Source organism: Podarcis liolepis, assembly GCF_965112155.1.
Source record: "Podarcis liolepis genome assembly, chromosome: 4".
Lineage (NCBI taxonomy): Eukaryota > Metazoa > Chordata > Lepidosauria > Squamata > Lacertidae > Podarcis > Podarcis liolepis.
Genome location: NC_139558.1, coordinates 78,104,652 through 78,131,773, shown reverse-complemented (window position 1 = coordinate 78,131,773; position 27,122 = coordinate 78,104,652). Strand labels below are relative to the sequence as shown.

Below are 27,122 nucleotides of genomic sequence, written 5' to 3'. Positions count from 1 at the left end.
CTTGCCTGAAATTCTGGTGAGAGTCACTGCTAGAATAGAAAATGCCGAGCTAGATGGACCAATGGGTCTGACGAGGCTGAGGAAAGAATAGAGCAAAATTGTCACTGCACAGAACAGATGAGTCACCATTCTTATTAGTCTCTGAACCAGCTGGGAAACCTCAGCAGGATGCTATTCAGAAGAAAGATGATCTTCACTGCCGTCATCCGTTACACTTGAGCAGTGGCAGCAAAACAATGCTAGAGGCCATTCTGTAATGCTTGTTCCAAATTGCGGGAAAGTTATCAGTATTTTAATCATAGGCTATATTTTAGGTGCATGCTGTTGTGAGCAAATCATCCTTCTCCTCTGTTTTCCTGGTTAAAGCTTTGTCCTGTTCTGATCCCAAGGAGGAACCCATGTGAGAAAGAAAGGTTGGTTGTTGCAGCACCAAGGAGAATTTGTTGGGAGCAGTTTGCTCCTGTGAGGGCTGGAGGTAAACTGAGGCCTTTAAACTTCTGCCTGCAGTCAACCTGTTCTGTGCTTTGCCCCTTCACTGCACATGCTATAGAATCATAGACTTGTACTAGAGCAGGGGTGGGACCTTCTGGCCTGCCAAGCCTCCCCATTTGGCCACTGAGGTCATTTTGTGGAAACCATGCTCACCCACCTGATATGATACATTGCTTATTCACCTTGAAGTGGAAGAGCAACAATTAAGTGCTGCTAAATTACACATATCTGGAACCACCCCTGGAAGTGAAGGACAATGAGGAAGAGATCCCACAACAAGCTGCAGACTTCACCAGGTTTTTCATTAATATGGCATGCACCAAACAGGTGGTGCAGACATTTCCTTATATGCAAATCTACTAGAGTCAATCAGGCTTGCTTGCTCCTAAACGTGATTAGGAAGAGGAGGGTTACTTTTAATATAATCTGTATCAAAATAATACTTTGCACTTCACTACAATTCCTATTGGGGGAAAGAAAGAACAAGTGACTAAAAGACCCAGGAATAAGAAATCAGAGTTTCAGTTTTGGAAGATGCTTGACTCCTGCAGTCTTTTTAATTGGTCCTTTCTTTGGGTCCAATATTCGTTGATTTCTTGGAATATTGCACTTTCCTCTGAAACATAAAGAAGGACAAATAGAATTCAGAAAGCACAATTAAACTTGCTCAGGTAGCTGCAGAAACTGAAATTGTTTGGCAATCCTTACTACTAGTAGTAGACACTGCTGTCACTGCTATTATAAAAAATATGGTTGCCTAGATTTTGAAGAGTAAGTAGGCTGCCAAGCTTAAAAAATAGGGTTAATAAATACGTATACCAAATCGGATGTTCTTGGAGACTAATAAGAACACTTTAACAATAATTATTCCCAGTCCATGGTTTCGGAATGATACAATTTATATGATAATCAATAGGATGTTGAACATTTGAACAAAACCCAGAAATGATTCAAGCTGGGAATAACTGGTATCAATTATTTCTTTGTAAGAGACGGAAATTGTTTTCTGTGTGTCCAATTAAAAGTTCTCTGCAGGAACCATCCTCCCTAGAATCAGTGTTCAGTTCTGTGCCCTTACATATACAATCAAGGAAGCTGGCTAGACATATTCTATTATCTTCCCAGGGAATATGCAGCCAACATAAACATAAAGATGGACCCATCAGCATTCTGCATTACTTTCCATTGAAAAGCACTACTCTGAAGTTGTGAGTTCAGTTTACATTGTAGAGAAAGGCACCCACCTGACAGAATCTGGGTCAGATTTGTAGGGAGAAAGAGAAATGATTGACCTTACATTTAATTCTGTCATTCAGCACAGCACAAGAGACCCAGAGTTCTTCATACATTTCAGATAACTTGGGAAGGGTCGCCATTCCAAAAGCAAAAGACTGACCCCACCCCATGCCCTCTGTCATACAACAGAGAAGTCACAGTCTTCTCAGTCTAGCTTTGCTTCACAAAAAAACCCATAAGGTAAGATGAGGGGTCATGTATGCTACTCTAAGCTCCTTGGGGAAAGACACAAGTTAATAATAAAATTAATTCAGACAGTAGTGGGGATCTCATTCTTACCTCCATGCCATACTTTGGAGGAAAACAGAAGGAGCAAGAGAAAGAAAGACTCTTGCTGTCTGTCTTTCTCTAAAGTTGGTAGAAAGTTGGTAGAAAGGCAATGAATACATGTTATCTCAGGGGTCCTCAACTTTTCAGGGTCAGTGGGCGCTGGTGACAAACTAGTTGCTGTGGGGGTGTGGTGTAACACAAAATGGCTGCTGCAAGAAAGAGGCTGAGTCAGTGCAAACAAAGTGAAGCAGGAAGAGCAAAGTCTCTCATGCACTGTAGATTTTTGAGCAGATATTTAACTGACACATTTCGTGGGTGCCACAGGAAATACAGGCAGACTGCAGTGGTAACTCCTAGGTTCTCATGATAAAAAATGGCCGCAAGAGTTATGCCCTTGACATTTTGACTAATAGTTTTCAGTGTAATGAGTGAAAATCACTTGTGGATTTTCCATCACATGGTATGCTTTTTAAATCGATGAACTAGTACAGTTTGATTCCTGTTTTAGTTGATATATCAGATTAAACTAAAAGCCATCTTACATGGGAATTTTAAACTCTTTTCCTAAAGCTGACTCACTTTTGGCTGACACTGGCACAATAGAAAAATGTGGTTTTAGTAGATTGGAGATAAAAGTTTGGTGTCGGGGTAGTTAAAGAACAATGTAAAGATGGATTCCCCCCCCCCCCATCCCCTTTTCATTATTGGGATTCTAATCTGTGTTAGCGACCGCAAATAGAAAAGCAAGAGGTGGCATTTATTCCGAATGAACTGTGTGGGAGACAGATTGTATAAGCTCCTCTTTAAAAGTGAATCATTCAGGAAATCTTCCTCCTACAGTCAGGAAGCTGACGCTGATTGGCCTGTGCATGGTGCTCATAAGCACCATCAAGGTCTATATGTTATATGGAACTTTCCTTCACTTAAAATACCCCTTACTGTTCTAACAGCAGATACAGAAGTTTGTCTGAAGAGCGCTATCACTTCCTAAAACACTTCAAATAACTGTCTTCCACATCCTGAAGAAGTTTTCAGGTCAGTCCCTGGGGTGCAGATATTAAAATATATGTATATATGTTCACATGTACTATACGACACATGCCTGGTGCCCCACCACCATGTGTTGTCTCAAAAAAGAGAGATTCTACATGGATCTAATTATGTGAATTTGTCCATGAAAGCAAAGGACTGGAAAACTAATAGAATTATGGCAGCTGCCATTAAATTCACAGAAAGAGAAATTAAACATGCTTATGTGAGATTGTTACCCAGTTATTTAATTATTGCAGAGCTAAAAACAAACAAAAAACCATTGATAAACGTGAATGATTAATAGAGTTGTAAGGTGGGTCAGAATTTAAAGAACCATGCAATGAGTCCAGCTAGCCTAAATGAGCTTTTGACTAAATGAGCTTGTGACTTGTTTTTTGAACAGTGGGACTATGGCCACTTCCTCTAGAACAGGCATGTCCAACTGGCTGATCGTGATCTACCGGTCAATCACTCAACATCTTTGGGTCTTCCTCCCCCCAAAAAGCTCAACAACTTTGGTCAATTCAATGGGTAGATCACTGCCCAGATTTTTTTTAGTGGGGGTATGGGAGTAGATTGCAGTCTCTTGGGAGTTGTATATGCCTGTTCTAGAACCAATAAAAATTTCACAAGGAATATATGGTCTGGACTGCTGATTTCCTGTTTCAAGAAAAAAGCCCCAATTCTGTATTAAGTATTATTAATTTCATTTCTACACTGCTTTATATTTTTCTAGAAAAAATCTGTTTACATTATATTAAAACATCAAACAAAACTATCCAGAATAAAAAATTACCGAAGAAAGGCAAATATAAATTATACATTCAAAGCAACATAATTACCAGAAAACTAAAATATTATCTTAAAGATTTCAAAATAAAACATTAAAAAGGAGGCAAACTACAGAACATTTAACACAGCAAAGTTAAACGAAACAAAATTGCCTTCAACGTGTCAAAAGAAAATGTTACTAAAGGCAGTCAAATATAAAACATACCTTTACAACAACACAATTAACAAGAAAATAAAATATTATCATAAGCACAGAACCTAGCTGCTGCTGTTGGTGCCAATCCTACCACTGGTGGTTCATGGCAGGCGGCAGCTATGGAAGCTCAGGCTCAATGACCTGGGTCTGCACTAAGAGACAGCACTAAGTAACTCTTGGGACACTGGCAACAGATATAACTCAGAGCATTTCCTTGTATGAAGGTGCCCAGCATTGAGATTATTGTTAGTTGTACTCAGCAGTGCCATATATAGGAGGGGAGTGGCAACAGCACCAGTGAAGCTGCTGCTACCAAGCCAAAGCTCTCTTGACTTTGCCCGCCTTGCCCCACACCATCCCTGTCTTGGTGAGTGGCAGTACAGTTGTGGGGAGTGCACGATGGCTGCCCCACCCTGCTCACACACCGCTGCTGCTTGTACTCCTAGGATCAGAGACCATATTCAAGATGGTTTTCCAGACAATGAATTGTTCATCAAAGCCCGGGGGTGGCCATGTAGGGTCTGGCTGATGTTTTGGACTCCCATCAGCCCCAGTGTGCATGGCCAATGGCCAGGGATGCTGGAAGCAGTAGTCTACAAGATCTGAAAGCCACCATGTTGGCCACCACTGATCTAAGTTATTAAGGGATGAAATATTGATTTTCACTGAATAATCAGAAGATGTCACCTGCACTAATCCCTTCATATTATTGTTTTATTAAACTGATATATTTAATTAAAAAGACAAAGCAGTTAATAAGCCCTTAATCTGTGGACTGCCAAACTACAAAGATTATAAAAATGAGACAGCAGGATCTGGTTTTCATAATGGGATACTTTATTCTAGGTTCTATAGTCAATTGTTACTGCAACAATTATTTGTTCTAAATTCAGACTTGGCACACAAGCCCCACACAGCAGAACAGTTTTATATCCTCAGTCCCCTCAAAATGGCTTGGCTCTCTCTGTTCATTATGAACATTTAATAACATGGAAAGCTTTTTGCAGCACCTGTATAATTAAAAGACTGAGTTTGACTTTTACAAATCTACCTGAAGCAATTAGGCTATGGCATAATGCCATGTTAAAATTATCACTGTTATTATATAAACGAGAACTGCACCATCTATAAAATATTAAAGATCAAGTAGAAATTGTTGCTCAGATTTTTCAGTTGGGTGAAACTGGACAGGAAGAGGTTGGGATAAGTAGGATAACTGACCGTTTCCCTTAATATTTAAAATAAAAATATGTGCTAGAATCCAAAGAGTTGTACAACAAGCCCAAGAGACTTCTGGCTTTTGTTTTCACTTACATTTCATAAACAAGGTGTGTTGAACACTCAACCCTACAGGTATTGCTGAACATCATCCATCATCCCTGGTCATGCTAGCTAGAGGTGATGAGAGTTGTAGTTCAGCACTCAAGTCATAAACATTAAGGGCTCATCCACACTTCTGCTTGTTCCATGCCTAGAAAACAGGCATCCAAGCGGATTTCCCGTTGCCCTGCTCCTTTCCCAGGAAAAAACTGCACTTCAGTGCTAAATCAGGGCAAACGTCAGTCCAGAGAAAACCCAAAATACCATTTGCTCCGACTGAGCACTAAAGAGCAGTTTTTCCCAGGGAAAAGCAGTGGAAGAAGATGAAGTGTGGATAAGCCCTAAGCGATGTGTTACATTTTTTACATTGGAATAAGCCAGCCATCACCAACCTGGCTTTACCACAAAGAAGAGCTTTACCACAAGCCCTGGTTCAGAGGACATACTAAACCTTGGCTTAGTTCAGTGTGGCATATGAATAAATAAAAAAGACTGAGGAAGAGCAAAGTGGCTGCAAGCTCGACTCCAGGAGCCAGCACGTTCACACAGTTTTGGTAAACTACAATTTGACTTACCACATGAAACAAACCAGGACAATGTTGTGTTAATAAAATGGTAAATCACAACATAGGCTGTCCCAAGTTCCTGAAAACCACAGGCGGGGTTAAATATATATATATTATTTACCGCATAAGCTGGTCTTCCCTCTTCATTTCTACTGCATCCATTTTCTGCCTCTCTGAGGGTTTCAGTGATCCTGAAATCTGCAGAAGTAAATATGTGTTCATTCCTGCTTTTACATGCAAGCTGGAAATGTTACAGACATATTTGGCAGAGATCTGTTAACACAAAGTTACATGCATGTTGCATGTTATGTTGTTTTTATGACCCCTGGTTAAGACAAAATGCCATCATTATTTGGTACTGTAAAAATGAGTACTTAAGGACATAACCACATCTCCCTAGAAACCATAATTTCAATCCTGGTTTGCAGGGCAAGCACAAGCCTTTTTTGTCAGTTCTGGTAACACAGTAAACTACTGCTTGCTTCAAACCAGAAAAGGAGTGAGGGAATTGCCAGTATGGTGTAGTGGTTAGAGTGTCAGACTGTGGTCTGGAGACAAGACTTTTGTAGAATGGTTGAGGGAGTTGGGAATGTTTAGCCTGGAAAAGAGGAGATTGAGAGGAGATAGGATAGTCATCTTCAAATATCTAAAGGCCTGTGACATGGAAGATGGAGTAAGCTTGTCTTCTCCTGCTCTGCAGACATCTTTGTAACACAGAGTTGGTTTGCCAATGACCTAATGCTGGAAGCCAGCTCTCCATATAGCAAGTCCATGCGATCCTGCCATCTTCCATTCTGTGGCCATGACCAACCAAGTCCACAGAATGGAAGATGGCAAGATCCTATGGACGTCATTGAGAAAGGAGTGCAAACATGCCTGGAATATGGGCTTGGGAGAGCACATCTGTTTGAGACTCTGTCTATGATGTGATACCCAAAATCTTCCTGACATAGTGCATGTGGAGGCGTTGAGGTGTTGCTCTTGGTGGCTGCAGTTGCCCATGACTCACTTCCATAAAGCAACCGTGCCCAACGTTGGTGTTGGTACTGGACGTTAGCACCACATACTCCCATACCCTTTTGGAGAGGTTAGCCATTGTCATAGCTGCCTTGTCAATATGCTTGTCCAGCTCAGCATCAATGTGATAAATAGAATATATAAGGTAAAGAAGGAGCATGCAAGTCCAGGGCTCCTCAGTTGGAAAGGCCATTCTCAATGCTGGGTATTATGTCTGAAGTAGCCCTGAGACAGCGCATGCAGAAAACTTAAGAAAGTGCTATATAAATACTATTATTTATCAACCAATGAATGAAATCAGCTGCTTGAAACTTTAGTCTTATGCATATGCTTATAATGCCAATAACAACTGACCGCTCCTGCTAGTGGACTGCTGGCCAATGGAACAGGATTGTTTCATTGACAAATCTATTACAATCTGAATCTTAAGAGAACTTGTGCACAAGGGTGCTTTTATTGGTGATCCCAAATAAAGACTACTATTCAGTGGCGTAGCGTGGGGGGTGCAGGGGGTGCCGGCCGCACCGGCCGCAACATCTGGGGGTTAGGGTTAGGGGGCGCAAATCCACGGGTTAGGGGGCGCAAATTACTTGCCTTGCCCCGGGTGCTGACAACCCACCCTACGCCACTGCTACTATTTAAAATCATAACATGATTTTGGACATCATGGTGTTGGAAAGGGAAGGATATGCTTGTGTTGTTTTAAAACATCTGCTTTCTAGTTTACATGCTTTTTTAGTAATCGTATTGTATAATTTCCAAACTGTCCTTTAGCAATGAAATCTACAAACTCTTTGTGAAGAGGAATGAGGAGGAAAAATCTATTTGGATCTCAGAGGCTACAACAAATACTACTAGAGCTGTATACGTTGCTCCTTCCACCTAAAACACAGAAAAATTCAAAGGGAAAACTTACTGACTTTCAAAAGGACATAGGGGATGCCTGACTTTTTTTGGATTGCACCAATAGTTTCCAAAGATGGTTAACCTACGTCTTGCTAAATAGGGAGCTAGGTGCCCATGAGTGAACACATACCTCCTATTTGTTCCCTTCCTTTCTTCCTCTCTATTCTCCTTAAACGGTGTATGTGTTATAAAACAGAAATGCATCATTATTAGCTAGCCAAACAAGCCAAAGTTGTTCTTCAGCAATGGCACCTCATTCCAGAAGACACAGATAATTATAGAGAGTGAACCATTTGCCTGCTGCTTAAATACATGGAAACATGGCTAATTGCAGCCTTCCCTTTTCTCTGCACTGATACACAATGAACTGAGCGACAGTTGTTTGTTTGTAGTAGAGGCAAAGCATCATGCCAAGCTACTACTCTGAATACTATTTAAGGAATAATTTTCTTCAAACAATGTAAGGAGACTCTTTTCCAAACTATATATACATCAGCAGCAGCAGCAGCCTTGCTGACTTGACTTCATGCCAGGGAATATTGCTAAGGTACTTCCCAAGCTACAGTAACTTCCAAAAATTTATGATTTATCCATTGCTCCTGAAAGACAAGGAACTCTGGGTGCACCTCCAAAATGCTTGCAGTAATTCAAGGCTACTAAGAGAGCTGGAATTTGTCATACATAATCCAAGTCACTCTTGATTACTAAAGGAGTCTAAAAAATGTGATACTTTGCACCTAAAAGTCAAAATGTAGCACATCAATCCACGTGCTGAACCAAATATTGGGTTATGGGGCTACCAAATCCTCTTCAAATGGGTTGGGGAAAGATGACACTTCCAATAGCAGTCGCAATATGAATCTAGGATTGCAGAATACAAGCTTCATTTTTGTGTGTGCACACTATGAATGTATATATGTAATATGTGCCATATGTGAGAGAAACAAGAATATGCTCCATTCTGAGTCACTCAGCTGGGTGTCCACAGGCATGTTCACATATAATTAGAAGGATTTAGTTTAAAAAGCAGTCTATATATAATAATTTAAATAAATAGATAAATGCTAAATCTATTTAGCAGCCTGAACCAGGGAAGACACACCAACAGGGCTAGCCAAGGGAAATCTATTTGAAGGCAGCTTGATGCCGAAGCAGGGTGCTCACGTAAATGCTTGAACTACAATAGCTTCCTTCTGAAAAGTTCATTAAAATAATACTGAAACTCATCAGGTTGCCTGTGATGTCCATTTCCAGCCCCAATTCAAAGTGCTGTTTTTGACCCTGAATGAGCCACATTATATAAAGGACCATCTTCTCCAATATGAATTTGCCTGCCAATTAAAATCATCTTCGATTGGGGAAGGGCTCTGTAGAGCATCTGCTTTGCATGCAGAAGGCCCCAGGTCTAATCCAAAGCATCTGCAGGTAGGACTGCCTGAAGTTCTGGATAGCCACTGCCAGATGGAATAATGGTCTGACTTGGTACAGTATATGACAGCTTCCCACTTTTCATGTCTCCACAGATCCTTTTCCTACTTGTGGTTTTGGTAGCTAACATAATGGCAAGAGAGCCTTTTCTGGTAGTGCCCAAACTATGAAACTCCTTCACTAGACATGCTCACTTGGTACCTCCATAGCTATATTTGAGGTATCAAGAGAAGACCATCCTGTCCTCCTGGGTTCTTGTGGTATTTCAGATATATTGCTGCTTTCAAGTGCTGTTCTTATAATGCTGACTTTTGCAGTTTTATGTTTTGCAGTTTTATTATGCCACTGAGTCTGAATCCAACCTATAATACGATGGCTGAACTTGAAACCAATTGAAAGGAATGGGACAAATCAGGCTGCAATCTGAACTCCACTCACCTGAGACTAAGCCCCAATGAATACAACAGGACTGACCTGTGAGTAGACATAGTTAGGATTGTTAGTCTGCTATGTTTTTGTATGGATTTGTTTTGTAAGCTACTTTGAGGAAAATTAAGGCAGCATAACAGACATATTATTTTAACAGAGTAACATATTCAGTAACTTTTTTTTAGACAGGAGACTGACAGGCCCCCAGGTAATTTTAGTTATCAGGCTTAGCAGACAGGGAAAAATGTATTTTAAAATGGGATACTTCATCATCTTTCCTCCTTCCAAACAGTCAAGTCTTCGGAATATTTTGTAAAGGACTGGAGGTCTTTGCATTTCAAAGTTTAATTAAACTCAAGTAATGAGCCAACAAAAGCCACTGGTTACTCAAAGGCAAAGATCTAGTCAGGACTGATGTAGAAAACGAAAATATGTAACTGAAAATCTTCCACCTTATGATGATATCAAAGTGGTACAAAGGCTTATTTTTAATAGAATTGCAGCTGGGGGAGAAAGAAGTAATATGTAGAGAACCTGTCTGCCAGCAGTAAAACTTAATGCAGTATAGAAATGAGGCTGCTGCTGGTGGAACAAAGTAGTCAATTGGCTGTCAAGGGTGGAAGCACAGATTCCACCATTTAATTCGACATGGGCAAAAAGATGGCAAGAGTGATTAACATCCCTTTCTAGCATTACAGCTGAGTCAGACTTAGCTTTGCAGAGTTTTCTGGCTTGGAGGCAAATCAGCTTAAAATAGAGAAGAAAAGTCCAGCGGGAAAAGAGTAATGATCAGCTTAGGATAAAATGTTTTCTCATCAGGCTACAGAGATTTTTGGACTTACTTGTGAAATCACGGCTAAGTATGCACGACGTTCATCATTAGCTTTATGGTAAGCCTAAATTCCAAAACAACAGATAAGTAGTTACAACAGAAGAACAGACAAAAGATTAAAGAAAAGCATAGCTCAGGATTTATTTATATATTCATTCTCGTATTCTTTTCATCAGTGTTGTAAACAACAACATATTGGACAACAAATAAAAACTTCTAAAGTATTTGTGGTGCTGGTTATGGCAAAATACAAACCTTTGCTTCTTGTTCCAATCGAAGCTCGTAATCTTTCAGTTGGTTCTGCAGACTTTTCTTCTCTTCTCCCAGTTGTTTAAGAAATTGATTTAAAGAATCCTGCCATTAGGTACAAAATAAAATAGAATAAAATCAACAGATTTATACATAGTTTCTTGTTATTTCACTAACTGAAAAATGGAGATGACAATTTCTACTATCCTGAATTTATGGATGTGCACTTTTAATGCTTAGCAATTGCGGTCACTGTTCTTCCTGCTGTTTATTAGTCTCCCGCTGACTTGCCCAAAAAGATGAAGACAAGAAAAAACAGGCCATATGTTGCTATCAGTTCTGCACTGTAAAGTTTCAATGTCTTAATGAGATGCTTGCAGCTCACTTTGATTCTTGTCCTCCCCCAACTGAGCAAATTGTGTTTTCTGTAACTCCAGTTTAGGTAAATGCCGTGGGTAGGAAAGATCATGGTTCAGTTGCACAGACCTACTTTGCTTTACAAGCTTCTTGCTGATTTGGCAGCATTGTTTTCAGTACCATTTACATAATTCTGTGTCAGTTCTCCCCCTCCTTCAAAAGTCTTAGGCACTGGTCCAATTCAGACACTATGGAAAACTATGGCTTCCTGCTACTTGAACAAGTTATAGGAAGCCTTCAGCTTATGCATTTCCTCTTCCTCTCTTGTCCACCAGAGGAGGGGAGTGGAAACCTCCACTTGGTTTAAAACAACCACGGTTCCCCGCAATGTCCAACCTGATGAAATTACAGTTAGTTTAAACTATATTTTGAGAACAAGGCAGGCTCCAAAACTTGCAAGTTCAGACATCATCAGAACCTTACTGGGCTTAAAACTGGAAGAAAAAAACTTTTGAGCTCCACCTTGCAGTCATGAAAGAGGAAAGTGTGTGTGAACCAGAAGCTTGCCCCAGCTCATTCACACTGTAGAAAACCATGGACTGCCATTACATGTCCAGGTAGGGTTGGGAAAGACCGCTTTCTAAAACCCTGGAGAGCTCCTGCCACTCAGTGGCCAACCAAAGTGGTGAATCTCTGGCCCATGGTTCTAATTAGGCCCATCAGCCTTCTCCATTTCACCTGCAAACCATTTCAGTCAAGCCTATGCAAAGGCAGCTTGTGCCTGAAAAATCTTATGCAAAGCACTATGAAAGATACTGCTCTGAAAGTTCTTCACAAGAAAGCCTCCTGTGTAACCTCCAATCTCAACATTTTAAAATGAAGAGGAATATGTGTCATAAAGGTCCAGATTATAAAGCAATATGGCCACTCCATTATCACCGTGGAAACAGGTACGAATCAGCTTATGCAAAATGTATCCTGACAATGCTCTCCTATACAGATCTCTTAGAAGGAAGCTCCACTGCATTCAGTGGGACTTACTTTATGTAAATGTGTTTAGGACTGCACTCTTACTAGCCAAAGAGTAAGGCCCATTGTACAAAGTGGGACTTACTTCTGAGTAAGCACGCATCAGATTGCACTGAAAATTTTTCACTGTGATGGGACTACTACAAGAAGCTCATTGCAGAAATTCTTTCAAGTTCTAGGGAGTCAGGTACTGTACAGGTTATATGGGGGGGGGGAGAAGGTAAACAGCATATAGAAAAAGAGTTATTTGGATTTGATCATTAAAAAATATATCACACTAGTTCCACAATAGAGCTGTCCATTTTTTAGCTTGCTGAAAGAAGTATTCTTTTTATATATAAAAAAACCCCCAGAGAGCACAATTTACAGAGAAGTGAACAAAAGTGGCATGTTATTTAAAAAATGCTGACATATTACAATAAATCCCCTGCTGGTTTTGAAGTCAAAAACTGACACCAGAGCCACAGACTGCAAGACGAATTCTCCCATAGCTGGGTAGCTGACTGTTAACTTTAATCTTCTCTAGAGGAAGTAACACACAGTATGGAAAGATGAAAAACTACTTTTTCTTCTTGAATAAACACCAAAGTCTAGCATGCATCTTTCATTTATGGAAGATTCTCTCTCGAATGAAGAACCTCCACCATTGATATACTAGAGCCTAGAAAACCAGTAGATCTGATTGGCAGTGGATTTAAGTCAAACTAATTGGATCTATGCAGTAAAAGGATAACTAACATTTAGGAACTCCTGTTATCATATCAACTTGCCTATCTGCTTTGGTCATCTGATGACCCTCCACATGGGGTCCCCATCAGTAGTCCAGGGAAAGGAAGGGCCTTTTATGCTGTGACACCCTGCTTGTACAACCTTCTTCCCCTCCAAGCTCGTTTGGCTCCTACTTTGGTAACTTCAGGCACCAGGCAAAGTCTATCTTCTGTTCCCAGGCCTTTCACTCAGTAGTTTTGAGTATTGTAATAGATTTTGTGAAGTTGCTTGTTGTTATTTTAGGTTTTTAAAAAAATGTTTCTTTTTTGTAATATAAACCAACAGTTGACCACTGTCATGGAGAGAATGTTGGTCAATTCATATGTGTGTTTGTTCCATGTCAGTTTTGCATGTGTTCAATCATTGGTTTGTTGTCTCATTTCCTGTGGATTTTTTAAATGCATGAAATCTTTCTTTTAAATCATGCATATTTTTGTTCGTACTCTCCCCTAAAGTATGCAAAAATGTATGTTTTTCTATACATTTCCCCTTAATATATGTAATTTATGCATTTCTGTACACATTTCCATGTAAAATATGCATTTTAGCACCAAAACTGTATCACTAAATACACAGAAGTGTATTGTCAACAAAATCTGATTGTCAACCTATGCTCCACACAGCATATAAATCTGGGAACTGTGAAATAGGTTGCAGTTTAAAATGTAGGCTGAATGAAATTTCCTTCTATTCTTGATTCAAAGTGGGGGGGGGGGAATCCCTAAAACAAATGTGTTTTCTCCCCAAAGCAAATGGGAAAAAGAAATCTTTGTAGCGCAGACAGAATGACAACATGTCAGGAGCTATAAGCCTCATCTGTCATACAACTCTCCTGGGTTCCGAGAAGGCGAACTATGAACTAAACAAATATTTACCAGTGAGTATCCCAATTTTGCTTCAGAGACAAGAAACAATCACTAAAAGAGCTGATGAGTAAACCAAAGAATAATATTATTTTGTTATCCAAAATGTTGCCAATGTAACTGCCATTTGAAGTAGCCTACTCCTTTGTTGAGGAATTGGTGAAGATATGAAAGAACATCACATTCTGCAATGAGATACTCTTTTTGCATTGAAGATGCACCAGTAAAATGGAGCCTTTTTACTTAATGTATTTAACAGTTTCCTCCTATTGCAAATATCAGGCATGGATGGGGAGGTGATTCTGATTGGGAGGTGGGCAGGATTAAAGCCTCTTTTTTCATCTCCTCAAACATCATAGTCGTGGTTTGAGTTTGGCTTCCCTGCACCCAACTATTTATTCTGTAATAATCAGCTACCCAAGTGCAAACTACTATGTGACAGACATCATGGCTAATTTGCTCCTGAGAGAAAGAAAGAGCTATAGGAGCTTTAAGCTAAACCTTTCTAGGGGTACAAAGCTGCCTTCTTTGCCCAGCAGATGTAGGACTGTTGAATTTGCTGCTGGTAAATGAGTTAGGCTGTGTGCCTCCACCTTTGATCACCTTGTATATTTATAAATAAACTCAAATTATTACAGAAATGCCTTAAGTCTCCACTGAGCTTTTTCTCCAAAGGAAACCAAACTGGAGTAATGGCTGTCCTTGGAATGCCTTGGTACTCAGGGAATACGTAACTGTACAATCACATGTATGCTGACTTCCAAGTGAGTCCCACTATGTTCAATAGAGCTTACTCCCAGATAGGGACAGAGCAGGACGGAGGAGAGAGAAATGTGCAAGCCTACCTAATTCGCACTTCCCAAAACAATTTGCAAACCAAAATGCAGCAAGCTATCCTTCAAAATTTGTACTTCTCCAAATTTTGCAATGCTGTTCTCCAACAAAAAAAATACATAGGGAAAAGTGTATAAAGGAGAAAGTATACACAAAAATGCATATATTCATGAAAACAATGCACAGAAGTGCTTCAGATGAGGGGAAATTGCTCACAAAATGTGTATATTAGGCAAAACTGCATTTAAAATATGCATATTACACGGCATGTGTACAAAATTTCATGCAAGTTTTTTTTAAAAAAATCAGAGAGTGATATGGAAAGGGTGAACTGAAGTTAAGATTTGGAAAAAGGAACACAGAGAGAAACTGAAATTGAAAGATTATCAATTCATCCTAGGTAAGTGTGCAAACGATTACAACCTAAAAGGCTGTGGAGCATCATAATTTGGTGGGCTGCTCCCTTGATTTCATATCTTATTTTTGGCATTTAGCAAAGTCTCAGGTTTCAGGAGAGAATTGCCTCATCAGATCCTTGTTTCTCCACTTCTGCAGTATTGCTGGTTTAACCATTATTCAACTGTTTTATGTGGCTGCAGGCAGCCTCTGGTTTTTTAAAGCCACTAACATACACAGTAATCACATTCTGGATAATATAGCATATTGCACAATTAGCAATGCAAGTAGCGTTTCTAATTAATTAGTCCCTAGTATTCAAAATGCATTTTAAGCCCCTTCTCAAAGGACTGCAAATTTGTTTCCCCCAAAATTTGGCATATCAACTGCTGAGCTAGTGACATTTATTTTAATCTCAATTCCCTTTTACTTTCTCCATCGGGTAGAGGCCCAGATGTGATGTATTTGTTTGACACACTGTGGAAATGACAACCACTGTGAAGCCCCTGTAAGCTAGTCAACCTGCCGTTTGAAACTGAATGCAAATATCCCATCTGAAAGAGAAAAACATTCCCTCCTTGAAAAGCCAATAGGTGGTCTCTATCAGCTGGCTTAATGACATATTTTAACATTATAAGCCACAACTGTGAAGCTCATGGATGCCAGCACTTAGATTTGCAACCAATTAGTGAAAATAAATTAAGACTAGAGAGGCTGCATTTTAATTAATTTATTTATTTTGCTACTGTAACAAAAGTCCCATTGCACCTATATGGAATTATTTATACTGTACGCATGATGGTGCTTGGGGTAAAACTGACAACATGGCTACTCTTCAATTAAACATAAACCACACAAATACAATGGACACAACACAGCCAATGCTAGAGCAATTTTAAGCCTCCTGTAATCACTGAAACCAATGGGACTGCAAGGTGGCTATCATTACCTGAATTGTGATCAATATGTAAAATATCTCACTAACTTATGTCAGGAGCTAAAAGACTCTGAAACTAGGGACCTAAAAGCCTGGAGCATATTTAAATATGAAGTGCCCCCTGGTGGCTAATTTTAAATTTTACAATCAGGTTTATTGAATAAACCTATACAGTGGAACCTCATGTTACGTGCCAACCCGAATGCTGTGGGTTATGAGCACCGCTAACCCGGAAGTAGATGCCCCTTGTTGTGAACTTTGCCCTGGGATGCGAGCGGAAGTCAAGCACCGGCAGTGCGGCAGCAGTGGGAGGCGCCATTAGTGAAAGTGCGTCTCATGTTATGAGCAGTTTTGGGTTACAAACAGACCTCTGGAACGGATTAAGTTCGTAACCGGAAGTACCACTGTATTACTTCAGCCATTCTTAACTAGTTGTTTTTCCTAGGATATACCCCAGAACACACTAGGAAGGCCTGCTTCACTCTGCAACTGATGCAATTGCCAGTGGGAGCATCATGCCCTTAATTAAGACTTCAATTCAGATAGATAGATAGATAGATAGATAGATTCTTTATTGTCATTACACTAGTGCAACATTGCACCAGTGCAACGAAATTGGATGCCATCCCTTAAAAACAAAAGCAAAACAACAGCAACAACCAAACAAACCACCTTCCAACCACACCCACACCCATCAAACTCCCAGGTCTCACTATCGAGTTACAGCATTCAACAAGGCCACAGCTCTTGGATAGAAACTATTTTTCAGTCTATTTGTCCTTGACTTGATGTTTCTATACCTCCTGCCAGAAGGCAGTAGTGCAAACAGACTGTATCCCGGGTGAGATGGATCCTGCAGGATGTTGTTTGCTTTCCTAAGGCAACGGGAACCGTACAGTTCTTCCAAAGGTGGAAGAGGGTGCCCAATAATCCTTTGGGCTGTGGTTATGACCTTCTGGAGCACCTTCCTCTCCCTAGCTGTACAACTGGAGAACCAAGCACAAATACAGTATGTAAGTATGCTCTCTATGGAGCCTCGGTAGAAGGACACCAGCAGTCTCTCACTCAGATTGTTCTTTTTTAAAAGTCTGAGGAAATAAATTCTCTGCTGGGCCTTCTTCACCAGAGCAGTGGTATTTGCGCTCCAAGTCATGCCCTGATCCATAATCACTCCCAAAAACCTGAATTCCGCCACCCTCTCCACCCGTTCCCCGTTGATATACAAGGGCTGAATGTCCGCCTTTTTTTTCCTGTAATCCACCACCAATTCCTTGGTCTTAGCCGTATTAAGAACCAGATTGTTCTCTCCACACCAAACACAGAGCCGCTCCACCTCGTCCCGATAGGCGGACTCATCCCCTCCTGAAATGAGCCCCACCACCGTAGTATCATCAGCAAACTTGATGATTTTGTTGCTGGAATAGATGGCTGAACAGTCATACGTATAGAGAGCATAGAGCAGGGGACTCAACACGCAACCCTGTGGTGAGCCGGTGTTAAGGCTAAGGGCTGTGGACACATGTGACCCTACTCTAACCCTCTGAGAACGTTCTGACAAAAAATCCAAAACCCAGAGACAGGTGGAGTTGGGGAGTCCAATCGTCTCTAGCTTGGACACCAGTCTATGGGGGAGGATAGTGTTAAAAGCAGAGCTAAAATCCACAAACAGCAGCCTCACATAATTCCCCGGCTGCTCCAGATGGGACAGAGCAGCATGGAGAGTGGTGGTGATAGCGTCTTCTGTGGATCTATTTGCCCTGTATGCAAACTGGTAGTTGTCAAAAGTTGATGGAAGACAGGAAATAATATGACGACGCACCAGTTTCTCAAAACACTTCATGATGATTGGAGTCAGTGCAACTGGTCTGTAGTCATTCAAACTACTGATTGTGGATTTTTTAGGCAGAGGGACAATAGTTGACGACTTCAGGCAGGGTGGGACAATAGACTGGTGTAAGGACTTGTTGAAGATCTTAGTAAAGACCCTCGCCAGCTGATCCGCACAGCCCTTCAACACCTTTCCGGTGATGCCATCAGGTCCAGCCGCCTTCCTCGGATTCACCATCCTCAATACTTGTCTCACCTCATGCTCCTCTACAGTGAATGAGGGGCCCCTATGGGCTGGTGGCTGTAATACCGGCGTCTCAGGTGGCTCCTTCTCGAAGCGAGCAAAGAAGAGGTTAAGCTCCTCCGCCAGCAAAGGGTCACCGTCGACAGCGCCAAGGTTAGGTTTGTAGTTGGTAATATGCTGAATCCCCTGCCACATCTGTCTTATGTTGTTGCTCCTTAAATTATCCTCAATCCTCTGCCTATAATCCAGTTTTGCCCGTCGAATACCCCTCTTCAAGTTTGCTCTTGCCACACTGTAAAGCTGCACCTCGCCCGACCTGAAAGCCCTGTTCCTTTCCCGCAGCAGGCACTGGACCTCTCCATTCATCCAAGGTTTTTGATTAGGATAAAACCGGATGGATTTATTTACTGTGACAGTGTCTGTGCAGTGATTGATATAGCACAGAACTGCCGCCGTGTACTCCTCCAGGTCCGAACGATCGAAAATATCCCAATTGGTTCTCTCAAAACAGTCCTGCAGCTGGTGAATAGCACCTTCAGGCCAGATTTTAACAGATTTTACTATTGTAGGAGCCCGTTTCCTGAGTGGGATATATGCTGGCACCAGGAACAGAGACATATGGTCGGACTGGCCCAAGTGTGGCAGCTGTAAAGCCCTATAGCCGTGATTTACATTCGAATAAACTTTATCCAGTGTCTTATCCCCTCTTGTGGGGCATTTCACATGCTGATAGAGCGTTGGAAGCACTGTTTTAAGTTCAACATGGTTGAAGTCTCCCGCAATGATGTGCACAGCTTCAGGGTACTTGTCTTGCTGACTGCTGATAAGGCTCTGCAGGCATCCCAAAGCCAAGTTGGCATTGGCATCTGGTGGCACGTACACGCCAGTTAGCATAACAGCTGTGAACTCCCTAGGGAGATAGGCTGGTCTACATTTAACAGCCACATATTCCAAATCCGGTGAACAGTGACTGCCCACAATCTTAGAATTATTGGACCAGCATTTGTTCACATATACACACAGCCCCCCTCCTTTGGTTTTTCCGAAGTCCATTCCTCGGTCCTGACGATGTACTGCACAGCCTTCCAACTGAATAGCTGTGTCTGGTATGGACGGTTGAAGCCATGTCTCAATGACAAATAAAACGCAGCAATCTTTTACAAGGCTATTCTTTGCTGCCTGCAGCCTCAATTCATCCATCTTGTTGGCAAGAGATCTCACATTGGCAAGAAATATGCTAGGGAGTGGTGGCTTAGATGGACTCCTCTGTAATCTTACCAGGACACCAGCCCGACAACCCCGCCTTTGCCTCCTGTCTCTACGCCGCCTTCGCCTCCTCCCTGGAGGCATAGTAATCCATGGAGAGCCCGGCGGCCTGGCTACTCCCACAGGAACGTTATCTGGGCGAAAATAATCAGCTCTTACAGCTTGTTCACACTGCAACCCGACCTTCAAAAGTTCTTGCCTGCTGTAAATCTGCCTGCTGTTAATCTTTCTTGCCCGGCCAGACATACTCAGACCAAATAAAATTATAAAAACAAAGCAAAACGCTAAGGGAGAGCACTAAGCCGCAGCGTCTATGCGCGCCGCCATCTTAACAGTCACAGAGTTTTATCATGGGAAAATCAGTGCCAAGTTGAGGGGGCACAAAATTGAGAAATTCCATAATTGAGAAGATCCATTTGTGGGCGCCAAATCTTGGCCTTGCACAGAGCCCCATAGTACAAAAGATTGCCAAAGTCCACCCTTGGTCTCACCAAGTAAAAAGACATTCCCCAAATGTCATGTGATCTCTGCTGTGATGAAATTATTCTCAATTTCAAAATAAGTTGTAGTGCCAATATTCGCATGAATCTGAAAAGAAGGATGCTTTTCCTGGCAAGTGGGAGAGTTTCCCTGTAAGTCAACTTGCTCATAAAAAATGGCAACCGTATCATTAAACTGGAATATTTCCTTACAAGTAAATTGGCATGCTCTTGTGATCTCTTATTTGCTGTTTTCTGCACAAATATGCCCACATCTACTCAGGTGCAAGTCCTGCTGAATTCAGTGGAGCCTACTCCCAGTTAAGTTAGGAGTGCAGTCTTAGTGCCCCTCTACTACTCTCTGCATATACATATGACACACATGCAAGGACTAGAAATACCACAGCCCTATGCTTCCACTTGCTGGCGTCATTATCCACAGCCATCCTCCTTCATCTTGAGAATATAAGATCCCTGTTGAATGAGGCCAGTGGCCCATTTAGTCCAGCATTCTGATCTCACAGAGACCAACCAGGTGCCTGGAGGAAACTTCCTAACAAGACCCGAGCGCAAACACAGAAACACAGAAACCCAAGTTCTGTAGCTTCCCATAGGAAAACTGGTATGGATGCAGGGTTACAGAATTAATGATATCCACTATAAGTTACATCATGTATCCCAGCTTCCTCAATTGTTCCCAACAGAAATGTTGCTAAGACGGTATCACAACTACATGTATCATACTTATGGAAGTCCTGCAATTTTCACCAGTGTATTTGCCTATCAGGATCTGTCTACAACCTTGCTGTCGTGCAGGTATTGTCACCATGGCAGAAAAAGAGGAAGGCCACCTCTGCTAAAAAAAATTCTGAAGAAAAATTTTGTTCATTCCCTGAAATCTCTTTTGATGAAAGGATGCTGGCTTCCTAATTTTGCAGAAAGCAAAATTCACAGTTCATGATGCTTCTAGTGAATTGCATTTTGATTGCTTCATAATTGTTGCCAGTATAAAATCAAGCACATATGGTACTAAAGAATGTGCCAATGAAACAGAGCAGACAGCAGGGATGCCGCTGAGCTGCCACTTGATTTTAGGGAGCAGTTTCAATATCTACCTTGAAATGTAAAGACACAGATTCTCCTTGTACGTTACACCTTTCAGTTCTATCCTGCTGCATCTAATCATGTTCACTGGTTCTACTCCACCACCACTTTGGGGAAGAAACCAAGCTCAAAAGATATACTTAGAAACACCATAATACATAGATAACAGTTGACTGTAAAAGGCACAGAGAAAAAAACAACTCTCAAAAAGGTGTCTCTTTGACAGAGCAAAGAGAGTGACCTTTAGCAGCAATTGCACACGGAAAATCCAATTTGCTCCTGCATTTGTCATCCAACTATTTTCATTACCATTAAAAATTCTACTTTGATTTCAGTATGCCTGTCCCCATGATACCTAAAAACCTATTTTTTATTATTATTACCTTATTACTTTAACTCAAGCATATTAACCTTTGCAGGCTAAACAAAGCTGTAGGGGAAAGCCAAGTTCTGGTAGAATAGCCTATTCTAATTTGGTTCTCCTGTTATAAATGATGGTCACTGGCTTCAGTTTGATTAGGAAAGGGGTCAACTAATAATAAGTTATCTTAGAGAAATCTCAGGAAAAATTGCTTCTCCCTTAAGAGTTCTAAATTAACTAATAACGTTGTCATACTATCTTAAATTGGCTTAAAATGTCATCTGTTCTAAGTCCAAGATCTGCAGCTGACAAGGAGCAAAGCAATCACTGACCAAAAGATTTGGCAGTGGGATATTTAAGGCTCCAGGGACCAAACCCTGTGATACTCCCAAGCCTATGAAGTAGTACAGTCCCAGAGTTTATCTAACCAAGATCTGAACATGCTTTCTAACCTTGCCCAAGTCAAAAGCAGAGGATTTTCTAAATGGTTCTGCTAGCTCTCCATTTAGCCTATGTTAACCTTGGACTTCAGTGAAAGCATTTGAAACAAAAGCAAGCAAGCAAACAAAAGACAATACTTCATCCCACACCCCCAGTATTAAATGCAAATATTGTAACCTCTGAGAGAAACATTTTTTCTCATATTATTTTAAAGTATTACAAAAATACAAACAGGCAAATGTGTCTTCCAAAGCAGGTCATTTGAGTCTTTTCTAATCTCTAATTTAGGGTTAGGGGTGAGAAGTTCCTGACTGCATATGTGTCAGGAGTCCAAGTTTAATGCATGTTCATAGCATTTTGCAGTCATTGTATCACTGAAGTTTATTCGAGATTGTCATGGGTTAGGAAGTTAGGGAGACTCCTTCTTTGATTTTGTTAAAGTAATGTTTATTCCAGATATTGGCTGGAAATTAGGCCATTTGTCCAGTGCTGGTTTTAGTTGTCAAATTTTATTGATAAGGGTATTGGGAATTTGTGAAACAATTGTTCTAAAAACAGTATAGAAGTCTCTTAAACAAACAGGCCAGCAGGATATCACCACCACCCAGAAATGCATGAAGACGGCCTAAGAAACAGGGTTTATTCTCAGCATTTGCCAATGCATTATAAAGCCAATTTGTACACAGATCAGTGATCACATATGACTGTCTCACCATATGCTGGGTGCTGACCCATGCAGGCTTTTCCTACAGCCATCATGGGAACAGTCCAAAAGACTGTGCTTAAAAAGCACAACAATTCAATGGTAAAAGCCAGCAATTATTTAAGCCAAACCACTCCTCGATGAAATGCTACAACGCAGAACGAGAGGGGAGTAGATGTGTCTCAAGATTACCAATCTATCTGCAATATAAAACATACATTTCCTTATATGGTAGAATATAGTAGAACTACTAGACATTTGTTCAGTTAAAATGCCACCATACTTACCACATGCATTTGATCAAAGGAGCGAACAGATGCCAATCTGTCTACAAATAAGAAAAAAATGCCATGAGCCTTCTGATCAACAATATGCAAGCACAGACAATGTTTGTGAGTAATAGCTGTCAATGCCATACAAAAAATCTTGAGCCATACCTGTTGGGCTTTCATGAACTTGCTCCATTTTTCCCTGGAGAAGGCCAATTTGCCTTTCTAACTGTCTGTTCAATTCTATTTGGGTTTCATATCTGGTTTTCCATTCATTGTCTTAAAGCAAAAATAAATTGCAATTCAGCATGATTCATTTAAGGTTAACAATGGTCTGTTTTAAACTCTGAGAAATTTGCTAAAATATTCATCTGCAGCACAAACTGTCAAGGCTACCCAAATCCATAACATGCTAGAACATCTCAGAGGTTCTTGGTCCACAGGGCAGCAAAATGCAGAAGGAATGAAGCACCTGATAAGGGGGAAAGATTTCCTTCCCTGCTAAAAACTGGGCAGGTTGACTGTTCATTGGCAAAGGAGCCCCACTCACCTCACAGAGTGTTTGTTGTGGGGGAGGAAGGGAAAGGAGAATGTTAGCCGCTTTGAGACTCCTTAAAGGGAGTGAAAGGCGGGATATCAAATCCAAACTCTTCTTCTTCTTCTTCTTCTTAATGGTTTTGGTACCAGAGCAAGTGAGCTGTTGTCCCCACACATTGGAAACCTGAATCCAATTTCATTATTACAGATGGCTGGCAGATTCCATTTGCTGGGAAGATGGGCCAGCTGATGTCTCTTTCTGGTAGCTAATTGTTAAGACAGGGGTTGGCAACATGGTGCCTCCAGATGTTGCTTGACTACAACTCCCATCAGCTCTGACCATGGACCATTTAAGATATTTCCTAATAGAGATCTCTTGAGTGTTTGGAATGGGAAAATCATCAGAGCTTGTGTGTGTGTGTGTGTGTGTGTGAGAGAGAGAGAGAGAGAGAGAGAACAGCACCACTTGTGAGATTCTTTGGAACATGCAGGTAAGATGCAGAATTAGGGAGTATATGTGTGAACATGTGCTAAGTATTGAGCCTGAAGCACCTTGTCATGCAGGGGCTTTCTAGAGAACTGATGTGTATTAGTGTATCTGCTGTCTTGGAACTACTGTCTCTGTCCCCACTTTTGCTGAATATTCATAAAAGAAATATTACAAAAATGCTGCAAGTCTCCTGTGCTTTTTCCTCCAAAAGAATCCCAAACCCACTTACTGCTGTTCCTGCAGCTTCTTGCTACTCATGGAAGTGAGAAAAATGCAACAGTATGCTTTGATCAGCATGCACAGCTGGCATTTAAAAGGCAATTTAATATCAATGCCTGAAGACTCTTGCTGTGTTTACTTTGTAATTAGATGTACAACATCATGGGCTTTTTATTACATTCGCAGAAGGCTAGAATTTAGTTTCTTACCTTCATCCTCAACACTGTTAAGTCTTTTCTCCAGTTCTGCTACTGTGTTTTTCATTTCGAATACTGAGAGTTCTAGAACTTCTCTGTAATGTGGAAATAACAAATAGTTACATAATTTAGAACCTTTTAATAGACAAGGGGAAGGGAATAATTTTCAGCTCAAGGGATGCACACAATGGTGGGTGGGCACAGAAGCAAAAGTGGATGGACAACAGGTGTGACTGTTATCTTTGTATAAAAGGCTACAATCCAGCCACAAGAACCAGAGGTTTCTACATCACTCACCCACACATTCACTCCCAATCCAGGCAAGGAAGTGTCATTATCATGGTTCTAGGACACATTCCAGCCAGGCAGCAGCACTAAAGGAGGGTGTAGAGCAGACCTCATAAGGGTTGCGGCTTGGTGAAAGGGGTCATGGCTTGGGGAGAGTCCAAAGTCCAGATAGAGAGGGTTGCATTTGGCTGACAGGCCAGAGGTGTACAGAAGGCAACATATATGATAACTGGGGGATTTTTCACTGAGGAACACATCCTCATAAGGTACCATTCAAAACTCCTGTGACTGCGTTTTGAACTAGTTGCAGTTTCCCGACCATATTCAAGGTCAGCCGAGTCTAGTGTGTGTTGCGGTATTCTAGATGCATGATTCTGGAGGGGTGGTATTATATTTCTGCACGCACATGGAGCTGCTTCTCTCATATCCTTTCCTTCATAAAAATCCCACTCCCAGTGTCTCCACACCTTGGAACCCTAAACCAGAATGCAGCATGTATTTAACCTTTATAACCCACCCTTCCATAACAATGCTTAGCATGGGTTATAACATATCAAAAATAACCCAAAAGGCACCTGAGTGTTGTGATGTACAGTGTACTTTGGTTTCACAGAAGACATAGGATAACAATGGCATCTGGCATACTGAATTCACCCAAAAACGGTTAGTGATAGCTACATGAAAAAACTGAGCTTCAGTCACAAATAAGCTGACGGCCAAGTTCATATGGATGACACTGTGCTCTAACCTCCACATGATTTCAGGCGGTGTGGCCTCTTGCGTAGGCAGAAGCCAAAGACACCACCCATCGATGTTCTAACATGGAACATTTAATTTAAAAATCTGCAACGGATGTCAACGCTGAGATTTGAGCTGTATAATTGGCCAAGCATGCTACGCAATCCGTTTGGAAGTGTTGGATTCAAGACTCTCCTCTTTAGTAAACCCAGCAGGTCCTTCAGGGAGGCAGAAGCCATTATTCCTCTCCCTCTCCCTCTTGTCTCACGATAGAGGCATTCCTACTGTTCTACCTTGAAGGGCTGTTGTTGGTAAGGCGATGAATACAAACGAAGCCCTTCGACGCTCCAGCTAAAATATCATTATTAATACAGGGCGCAGAACGGAACACCGTGTGTGAGAGCACATGTAGAAAAGTAGTTCCTTCAAGCAGTCAAACAATTATTTATTATTATTATTATTATTATTATTATTATTATTATTATTATTATTATTATTATGAGGGCGGACTCTGGCGCTCCTGCCAGTCAGAAACGAGGCTCGGCGTAATAATGCGCCCCTTTTGCGCGGGGCTCTGCGCAGCGCTGCTGGGCGGAGGAGACTCACTTCATCTGCTTCTCCTGCCCCAGATCCAGCACGAGCCCCTCGAAGTCCGGCAGCTCGCCGCCTTCTCCCATGTCGCCTCCCTCCCTTCCCTCAGCCGCACTGCGTCTCAGTCGCCTTGGAGCGAGAAAACAGCGGGTGGGGGGGAGGCGGGGGCGGAGAAAGGAACGCTGGGGCGAACACGTGACAGCAACGGTCGCCCGCGTGCCTTATTGTCCACCTCGTGGCGCCCGTCCAAAGGAGGCGTGTCGGCGCTCGCTCTCTCTCTCTCTCTCGGGTTTACGTCAGCGTGCGGCCGATCGGCAGAGGGCGCCGTTGCCGCTCAGGGGAAGGTGCGCATGCGCTCGGCTGCAGAGGCGCGGTTTGCTGACGGGGGCGTTTCAACCGGGATCCTCGACTCTTAATTGTTGATAAAGCTTTGGCAGCAGCAGCAGCAGCTGTTTGCTTGTGCTGGAGTTTTAGAAGGAGCTCGTCGGAGCCCTTCAGGTGCCTAGTTTGAGAAAGGAGGCTTTAGAGTTCACTGCAGCTCTGGCCATTCTGCTGCTGCCCTCCAGGGGTTGTTAAAACTACAAAGTGGGAGGTGGCAGCGAATTAAACTTCGGAACTCACCCCCAGGAGGCAGCGATGGCGAGCAGCGTGGGTGGCTTTAAAAGGATGGTTAAAAGAGGCGGCTATCAGTAGCATCCATTCTTAAGGAAAAAAGCCCTGAGTGCTCACTAGAAGGACAGATCCTGAAGCTGAGGCTCCAATACCTCATGAGAAGACTCTCTGGAAAAGACCCTGATGTTGGGAAAGATGGAGGGCACAAGGAAAAGGGGGCGACAGAGGACGAGATGGTTGGACAGTGTTCTCGAAGCTACCAGCATGAGTTTGACCAAGCTGCAGGAGGCAGTGGAAGACAAGAGTGCCTGGCGTGCTCTGGTCCATGGGGTCACAAAGAGTCGGATACGACTAAACGACTAAACAACAAAATTAGTGGCTACTAGGCAGGCATCATGGCTATGCCCTGCCGCTACATGCAAAATCAACTAGGGGTATTTTAAGATTGATAGCTTGCACTCATTTTGAGGCAGTGCATTTTAAAAACAGCTGGAATGCAACCGCCAGCTTGCTTTATTGCAGGTGTTTTCTACATGTTCCTGACACCCCAGTGTGTTAGCAGTGGCATTATTCTTAGCTGCTCTAGGATTCTTCCCCAATGCTACATTAGTTACTGTTCACAACAGTAAGGCAAACCCCACCACCACCATAGATTCATGGTATAAAAAGCTAAGGCTTTCCAAGTAGGAAGTTACAAGATACTAAGAACATAAGAGCCCTGCTGGATCAAGCCAGTTAATTATTCTC

The 27,122-nt window shown here is 41.8% G+C and overlaps 1 protein-coding gene across 3 annotated transcripts; it reads right to left on the bottom strand.

The window, feature by feature from the left end:
• Positions 1–867: 867 nt before the first annotated feature.
• Positions 868–26,008, bottom strand: LOC310704921 (coiled-coil domain-containing protein 169-like). Of its 3 annotated transcripts, none has more exons than XR_014525078.1 (9): positions 25,779–26,007; positions 24,159–24,241; positions 22,872–22,982; positions 22,722–22,762; positions 10,832–10,930; positions 10,587–10,640; positions 6,086–6,162; positions 4,141–4,230; positions 1,018–1,108 (listed from the first exon to the last, which is right to left on the bottom strand). XR_014525078.1 is itself a non-coding variant. In XM_083499019.1 (9 exons), exons 1-8 carry the CDS (start codon positions 25,847–25,849, stop codon positions 4,180–4,182), a joined length of 582 nt encoding a protein of 193 aa, XP_083355145.1. In that variant the 5' UTR covers positions 25,850–26,008; the 3' UTR covers positions 1,018–1,108; positions 4,141–4,179. The 3 variants fall into 3 exon arrangements, 2 of the variants coding, with proteins under 2 accessions (XP_083355144.1, XP_083355145.1); XM_083499019.1 differs by having other exon boundaries at positions 4,141–4,225; positions 25,779–26,008; XM_083499018.1 differs by lacking the exon at positions 4,141–4,230 and having other exon boundaries at positions 868–1,108; positions 25,779–26,006.
• Positions 26,009–27,122: the final 1,114 nt, after the last annotated feature.

What these genes read in the sequence shown, in the direction of transcription:
- LOC310704921 (XM_083499018.1), bottom strand. Translation starts at nt 25,849, where the DNA reads ATGGGAGAAGGCGGCGAGCTGCCGGACTTCGAGGGGCTCGTGCTGGAT. An exon ending in TAACAGTGTTGAGGATGAAG is followed by an intron (nt 22,983 to 24,158) that starts GTAAGAAACTAA and finishes TTTTGCTTTAAG; the next exon opens with ACAATGAATGGAAAACCAGA. An exon ending in AGGGAAGACCAGCTTATGCG is followed by an intron (nt 1,109 to 6,085) that starts GTAAATAATATA and finishes TTTATGTTTCAG; the next exon opens with AGGAAAGTGCAATATTCCAA.